This window comes from Quercus lobata, chromosome 3, assembly GCF_001633185.2.
Source record: "Quercus lobata isolate SW786 chromosome 3, ValleyOak3.0 Primary Assembly, whole genome shotgun sequence".
Classification (NCBI taxonomy): domain Eukaryota; kingdom Viridiplantae; phylum Streptophyta; class Magnoliopsida; order Fagales; family Fagaceae; genus Quercus; species Quercus lobata.
In genome coordinates, this window is record NC_044906.1 from 68,619,967 (window position 1) to 68,628,459 (window position 8,493).

General features: G+C 33.8%; 1 protein-coding gene across 10 annotated transcripts; it reads left to right on the top strand.

Moving 5' to 3' along the window:
• Window positions 1–796: 796 nt before the first annotated feature.
• LOC115978727 (agamous-like MADS-box protein AGL30) lies at window positions 797–7,104 on the top strand. 10 transcript variants are annotated; one of them, XM_031100581.1, is made up of 12 exons: window positions 797–967; window positions 1,780–1,965; window positions 2,453–2,512; window positions 2,619–2,637; window positions 2,771–2,835; window positions 2,945–2,960; window positions 3,070–3,131; window positions 3,249–3,345; window positions 4,509–4,556; window positions 4,647–4,774; window positions 5,071–5,434; window positions 6,580–7,104. In XM_031100581.1, the coding sequence occupies exons 2-12, from the start codon at window positions 1,781–1,783 to the stop codon at window positions 6,589–6,591; spliced, it is 1,056 nt and encodes a 351-aa protein (XP_030956441.1). In that variant the 5' UTR covers window positions 797–967; window position 1,780; the 3' UTR covers window positions 6,592–7,104. The 10 variants fall into 10 exon arrangements, with proteins under 10 accessions (XP_030956441.1, XP_030956437.1, XP_030956434.1 ...); XM_031100577.1 differs by having other exon boundaries at window positions 803–967; window positions 4,506–4,556; XM_031100574.1 differs by having other exon boundaries at window positions 804–967; window positions 1,754–1,965; window positions 4,506–4,556.
• Window positions 7,105–8,493: the final 1,389 nt, after the last annotated feature.

The following is an 8,493-nucleotide window of genomic DNA, read 5'->3' on the forward strand; positions in this document are numbered from 1 at the left end:
ACAATTAAAAAGATTATATAATATTTCAAATAAGTTCATATAGATGCTCATTTAACACTTATTGAGTTGGAAGAAATTTTGTTGAAACTAGTTGGAAAAAAAATCTATTCCAAAAAAATAAAATAATTTCATAATTTTTAACAAACAAGTCGCAAGAGTTTTCACTTATACTTCCTTTTTATGGCTTACTTATGTATACATAGTGATAACAAGAAATCCTTTCCACTTTACGCTTATTGTTTTAAATTGATGATGTATAAATGTTATAGAATTTAAATTTACTTCGCATTGAATACATTTTTAGATTTACAATAGTTAATCTGAACTATGAAAAATTTCAAATGGAGAAGTTCCTTCCATGCTAAGATTTTCTATGGGAGGAAAAAAGGAAAATTAAAATTTAGACAGTTTGGCAACCTTTTGAACCATTAAACTTAAATGTTAACTATGAAGAGTTTTGTAGTTCAACAAATTGGAACCTTCTAATGTTTTTAACTGTCAAATTATCAACCAAGAAAAAAGAGAAGAGTTTAAATGGCTACTAAAGTTTAAAGTGAAGGCTAGGATCATGAGGTGGTTTCGGATTAATCCATTCCATTACCACCTCTAACTAGCAAAACAATCCAAAACCTTCAATTGTCTCTCTTTCTTTTCTTCAAATGACAACCATAACCCATTTTAGCCATTTCCAAATTTGATAAAATAAAATAAAATAAAAACATGGGCAAAATAGGACTTTCCATTCCAAAACAAGAAAAACCGAATTTTCAGCCACAGACAAAAAAAAAGGTGCAACGTGTGTTCACACAAAAATTGTGTGCCTCTCAGGTACAGTGAAATGGCGCGAAGGGTACAAAATGATTGAGTTTGTTTGGTTGGTTTAAGGTTTTTCTGATGATCCCGATTCTCGCGCTTGCTGCTATGACCGATTTTGCCGGTCACCCGGTCGTGTTAGCTTAACCTATATGTAAGCTGACACATATCTAAACCCCATTTATCTCTCTCTCTCTCTCTGATTGTTTGTTTGTTTGTTTTCTTTCTCACTTTCTCTCTTGCATTCGAATCTCTCTTTCACCACATTTCCAGACGTTTGGATTTTGCAAATCGATTCAGCTTCCTCGTCTGGGTACTTTTCTGTTTTTTTTCTTTTCTTGCAAACTATGTTAATGTCTAAGGTGTTTGAAACTTTGAATGTTAAAGTAGATATGTTTTTTTTACATCTTAACCTTTCTGGTTATGATTTCTTGCTATAATGCTTAAAAGGGTCTTGTCAATTTTGGTTCTTTTTTATCTGGGGTTATGCAAGTTTCAATCTTTTTGAATTGTTAACCGCAGAATAGTGAATTTGGCTAATTGGGTTTTGAAGAAAATTAGTAAAAATTATGGCTTTTTGAAATTCTTTTAATGTGTGTGTGTGTGTGTGTGTATATATATATATATATATATTTTTTTTTTTTTTTTCTTTTGTGAAGTTGTTTAACGCTTTGTTAATGGATGCTGAAAGTGTATAAGTGTGAAGTTTGTTGTTGAAATTGGGGGATGACAATGTACCATGAGCAACAGTCATGATGATTTTCTAGGTAGTGTTTTATGAATTTGTATAATAAGTTATTGGAAAATTGTGTTTTGAGTTTAAAATGAGCTTTGTAAATGAGCTTTGTAAAAAAGCTATGAGAAGTTGTGGTTGCAAAACAGAGTTTTGAGTTTTAAAAATGCTCCCAAAATGCTTAACCAAACTAACCCCTAATTATAGGGGGATTAATCTATTGTATTGTGCAGAATGGGAAGGGTAAAGCTAAAGATAAAGAGGTTGGAGAATACAAATGGTCGTCAAGCGACCTATGCGAAAAGGAAGCATGGCATCATGAAAAAGGCTAATGAGTTATCCATACTATGTGACATAGACATTGTTCTTCTCATGTTCTCACCAAGTGGCAAGCCTTCAGTATGCAGGGGAATGCGCAGGTATCTTTGTTCATATTTCCATTTTTTTTACATATTACAGAATCAGTTGATGGCCTTGCCTCAGGTTGGGTTTTCTTGGTTGCCTATTTAAACGATTAGATAGCACCAACCAGTGGTTCTTAGTATAACTTCTGCTCATTAAATCTGTGAACTATCCAAATCTAGTAAAGATAAGTTGTTTAACTAGGAAACGTAGGAGGCTTCATTGATTCACTATAATAGATTAGGTTGGTTGCTAAATTGCTTAATTTTATCAGTCAATATCAGACTAGATAAAGAAAGGGAAGTATTTAAGGATAAATTAAGACTACTTAAATATCTACTCGATGTGGGAAAGTTTAATCAAAAGTCATTGTATGTCTACAGCATAATAAAAGAAATACTTACTATCATCATCATCATCATCACCATTGTTGTTGTTGTTGTTTCTACTACTAATTCTTGATTAAAGATTTGTCTTTCCTTTTTCTGTTTTGGGTGTGTTTAGTAGCATTGAAGAGGTCATTGCAAAATTCGCACAACTAACACCACAGGAAAGGGCAAAAAGGTACATTCATTTTTTCTCGCTAGACAAGTCACATTATTTCATTTCATGCACTTGAGCTATATAAACATGACATTCTGATTGAACCCTTTTCGCTGAACTGGAACAGGAAGTTGGAAAGCCTTGAAGTAAGTCCTGTCTTACAATCCATCCTCCATAAAAAATATATATCCTATCTACTTATTCCTGTTTGAATTTAGTGTATGTATATCATCACCCTTTTCTGTTACATAATTTTTTGTTTTCTTTTTGAGAGTTTAGGCACTCAAGAAAACTTTTAAGAAGTTGGACCATGACGTGAATATACAAGAATTTCTTGGTACAAGGTATTTAATGATGAAGTAAATTTATTCCAAGTAGAATTTATTATATTACATTGTTTTGTCAGAAATGTAAAATTAAATTAATTGCTTTTTTCTTTTCTTCTTGTTTCAGTACCCAGACAATTGAGGTATGCCTGCAAATCAAACATTAAAATGCTATTTATTATCATTTAGAACTCTTGCTCATGAATTTTCATGCTGCTGACATGTTATATTTTCCTAATTTGGTTTGGCTAGGATCTGACTAACCAAGCGAGGTCATTAGAGACTCAACTTGCTGAAATAAACAAAAGACTCAGGTGAATGCCTGAAATTTTTTGCTTACAGAATTAAGCAGTTTTTTTTTCTTTTTTTCTTTTTTTAATTTTTATAATTTACACTGTAACTATTGGTCACATTTATTTTTATTTCTGCAGCTATTGGACTACTCCTGATAAGATCAACAGTGTAGAACATTTGGGGCAAATGGAAGATTCACTTAGGGAATCACTTAACCAAATTCGAACACATAAGGTATGCCTTTTATTCCTCTTGCTGGTGTCAGTTGAGGAAATTTTCTTTAATTTGTGGTATGTTGAGATCATACTCTTCAAATGCTTGGTATTACATAGACCAATTTTGCTCAAAATTCTTGAAATTAACTAATTGCTTTTGCGATGTCTTGGTTATGACAAGGGGAAAATTACAAATTACCATCCTGTGGTTTATGGTCCTACACATTACTTCCCTGACTTTTGAAGCCTACAGAATACCTTCTTGTGGATTAGACTAATTGCAAGTTGCAATACCATATTTTCCATCCAAATTGTGAATGAAAAAAAATGACAAAATACCTCATTCCCCAAGTTACTTCTTCCCTGCAATAGAAATTTAGAAAAATCAAAATTCATTTCCAAACATTGTACCCATACCCCACCATCCCTGAAACTCATTTGCAAACACCCCCACCCAAACCCTTTTCCAATTTCAATACAACCAGCAATGATGAAATCTACCCAAACCCATCATGCAGCCCAAAGAACTCACGACCAATACACCATGGCTTCCAAAATCACCCCAACCACATGGCTTGAACCCATTAACATTAAGACACCCATGAATTGTCAATTAAATAAAAGCAAGGGGCATTTTTGCCATTTTCATGTTAATGTAGATGAGAAATACAATGTTACAATTTAGTCTAAAGCACAGGAAGGTGGAGTGAAGTTTTAAAAATTCAAGAGGGCAATTTGAAAAACCTCTAAACCACACGGAGGTAATTTGTAAATTTCCTAAAAGAAAATGTAATTTAAATTTTATTTGGTTATAATTTGTGCTGAAACCATATTTATAAGAGTATATACATGAGTTGGACCATCTACATCTACAATATTATCAAACATGAGTAATGAGAAGAATGTCTTGTTTATTTCTTGTCTAATTTGGATGGAAGAAAGGACCCAAGGAGTAACATGAAGGACTTGGTACCCTAAATAAATTTTTTACTACTTAGGAAAGTGCTGAAAAGGATAAGAAAAATGATATAATGCCACATCTAGAGGCTAGAGAGTGTGCATGACTTCAATTAAGGAGGAGCCAAGTAACAAGAGCCAGTCATAGCCATTAACGTGCCACAATACCTCTTTTTTATTATCAACAGTTCTATAGACATTAATCCCTTTACCTTTTTCTAGCAGGAAAATCTACAAAAGCAGCAACTTATGTCATTAGAATGCAGTAGTCAGGTAAAGAATGATTTTAACTGGTGTGAATATTTCCTGATGTGTTTCCTTGGTATGGTCATAATCTGTAATCTAAACAGCTTTTTCTTGCAGTTCCAAAATGGGATGCATATGCCCTTCAGAATAGGTGCTGAACAACAGCTCCAACCTTTATCGTGGCTTCCTAATAATGACAGCCGGCAAATAATATTTCCCGAGGACCCAAACTTGCTTCCCCATAGGTGAGTGTTCTCCTAAAAAGCATTCTTCATGCTACTCCATCCAGATTTATGTATGAAATGGTTATTCTTTCTCTTAAGCAGCTAAAAAAGAGAGGAGGTCATGTCTCATTTTTGGATGAGATATAATTTCATGAGAAGCATTCTGCAAACTAGACATAATTTTTCTTAGCATATGATAGGGTGAAAGTTTCAACACAATGTATGATGATATTTCATGGAAGAATTCATGACTGATGCCTTAATAACCAATAAGTGTAGTCAACTAACTCATTAGATTAATCTGTCTTTTTTTATAGAGATGTGGAGTGCTCTGCAAGTTCCTCCCTTGGGAGTTATTCTGGTTACTTTGGCACGGGTAAAAATTCAGAGATTCCTAATTCTGGGCAAGAACATGGCTTGCTGAATCAGTTAACTAGAAATGCCCCTCTGAGGCTACAACTGGGTGGGCAATATCCTTACCTCCCATACAATGTCAATTTGCTGAATGATACTAAATTCCAACCAGCAGCACAGATGAACCAACAAGAAGACCCTTTGGAATATCATGTTAGTGGAAATTTTGGAACTTCTAGACCAGGGTATGAGACTACTCATCATGGTTGGGCTTCCACATCTGGGTCTAGTGTTGTTAATATGTTTGATGAGCATTTATATCCCCAGGTAAAATTTTCTAGTACATTGGTTAAGAACTGATTTCTCTCTTGCATGCTTCTTGTAGCCTTTGAACGTAAAGTGTACCTTTTTGTTGATTGGAGCCTGCTGGAAATACTAGTAAAGAAAGGGGGGGTGGGGGGGTTGAGGCTTCAACCTTGTTACCTTTCAAATTTTGCTATATGCTACATAAGCAGCCTACCATAAATTTAAAATTTGTGTTATCTAATAAGAATGTCTGCCAACCCCGCTCCCCCCCCCCCCCCTTTTTTTTTTTTTTCCTCTTAACTTCTGACTTCAGAGTGTCTTTCCATAAATGTACTTTGTAGAATTTGATGTGATTTCCTTGTACCTTGCAGAAGAATTTGGCAGGGTGTAATTGAGCTTGACTTTTTTTTTTCAACAAATAATTAATTTTATTGAAAAACAAGAAACTTTATGTACAGAGGCTGTTTTAACAGAATTAGTGTCCTATCTAACATGACAAGTATTGCAAATAGGCTTCTTTTTGGCTTATATTTCTCTCAGTTATCTGTCTTTTCTCAGTTAAATTTCAAATGGTGACCATTTGTTAGTGCTAAGTTTAATGATGATCTTGGAACGCCTTGAGACTTGTCTTTAGTATGTAATCTATTTTGTTATGCACTTCATTGACTGAGCCTTTTATTCTTAAAAAAACACCAAACATTTGGAGATTGTAGATCTAAGCTATTATATGAGTGTCTTTGGTAGTGCTCTTAGTAATAGAATCCATGTAAAGTTAAGACTTTAGATCCAGGGCAGTTGCTATAATACACCTTTTCCCAGCCTGCTGAGATGTTTCTACAGTAAAATCTTCTGATGTTCAGAATCAATCTGAGGTTTGAAGTCTCTTGAAAACCTAAACATTCAACTCATTATGTTGCCTTCTTATTGTAATGAATTTTTTACCTATATAAACCGAGGATGAAATATAGTAACATATACCTACATTTACTGAGTAATTCTATAAGGTTGACATAGAAACTTGCATGCATGAATAGAGGATTGAAATGACCTTGTTCCTTTTATTCTTTTTATTTTTCTTTGTCAATATTGTTTTCTTTTTAGTTGAAAGGTTACTTGTAATGGAAATACTTTTGGATTCTTATAAATGCTACCATTGTTTTTTGCAGCAACCAAACTGAGATCCAAGAGTTATCTAACCTTTTATTCTCAGATGGAATGACTGGAGAACTTGGATCAAGCTACTAATCCCCTAAGAATTTTTTTCCAATGGTTAAATTTTGATGAAACATCGGAGGCAACCACCAGCCAATGACATATAGCATTAGCACAGCATGAGTGCCCCAACATTAATCACTGGCAGAAGGAATGTTGCTGGCTCCGTCAAACGAGGCACTGCCCTTGTGATATCAAATGTTCTATACAAATTATACATTAACTTTAGGTCTGTAGGGTTGTTTTTGCTGCCTCCTCATCTTTGGGTGTCAAGGATACTAATAGCAGCCCAAATGTGCCATCCCTTGCTCCTTCTTAGTAACATGAGCTGTAAATAAAACTACATATGGCAGTGATATTAACCCAAAATCACATATTTGTATTGAAAATTTTGTCTTCAAGTCCTTATGGATTGTCCTCTCATATATATGATACATTATTAGTTTTCAATTCCTGAACCAGATAATTAACCTTGGCAACTTTTGCTGGAGTAATTGGATGGACTATTGCAATACTAAGACCCAAAATTCGGTTCTGTCGAAAGCCAATATGGCTAGGCTATGGTATAATCAAAGTGGTTCAGGACATTTCAACTCAATATTTGTTGTTAGAAGCACACTTGGATGATATCTTCTATACTAAGTTTGTGCAATATATTTATAATTAAAATTTTATACTGGATGAGAAGCAATGATATTTATTGGATAATTACATCATATTGCATATTAAGAGACTGTTGTAATATGCTTCTTCCTTTTTTTAGTTTACTCATCCATGCATCTCGCTTCAGTAACACACCCCTGTGGGATTAAACTATTCTATTGTGACTAAATTTTTGTTAGTGATTTTAGTGGGCAGTAGAAATAGTTGATCTGAACAACATATTTACCAAATGGAGTGATTAGAAAAATTGAAGATTTGTGGTTGAATTGAGTAGACAATTAGTCTTCCAGCAAAAAGAGTAGACAATCAATCAGTGTAAATAATTTATGGTCAAAATATAGTGATACCCCCTAAACTTTAGTTCATGAGCAATCATGTTATCGCTTTTAATCCTTAACAAACTTAATATGTGATTGTTTTTAGTCCTCCAAAGTGATCAATTTTAACCTCTAACAAACTTAAAGAGTTATTGTTTTTAGTACTTATGGAGTGATGATGTTGTTACCTTTTAGTCTCTACAAAGTGATCAATTTTAGTCTCTACAAAACTTAAAATGATCAGTTTGTCCCTAAAAGTAATTGTTTTTGGTCCTTATGGAGTTAAAAATGTGTTAGTTTTTAGTTTGGCCATATGATTTCAAGAACTAAATGCAACCACTTCAAACTTCGGGGACTATTAGACCAACAATGCTGTTAGGATTTAATTTATAAAATCGGTTAAATAGAGATTCGAATAGGAGGGATTGCTAGAGATGTTATACTTCATGGCCATTCGATGCTTTTTATTGGGAGTCCACTTAGATCAGGCAATAATCCTCAAATTTGATCATTAACTGAAATACAATTAGCATAATATATCAGCCAAATATTTTTTTGGGAGCCATGCTGCAAGTCAGTTGGCAGCTTGAAAGGGCACCAAATGTGTGACATCAAATAAAACAGCAATTCAAGTTAGAGTCAAGGAAAGAAAGCAGGTATCCACCAAAAAAAAAAAACACAACAACAACAACAAAAAGAAAGGAAGAAAAGAGTATGTGTGCCAAATGAAATTATAGTCATTAAAGAGAGATTTGATAGATCTCTTTTCCTTCTTTACTCTTCCCTCTTGGAGGCCTCCTGGAGTTCATTTCAAATATCCATTTAAATATAGCTTTAGAGCAATCACAAAACTTGGGGAAAATAGTATGAACTTCTTTCTCCCAAATA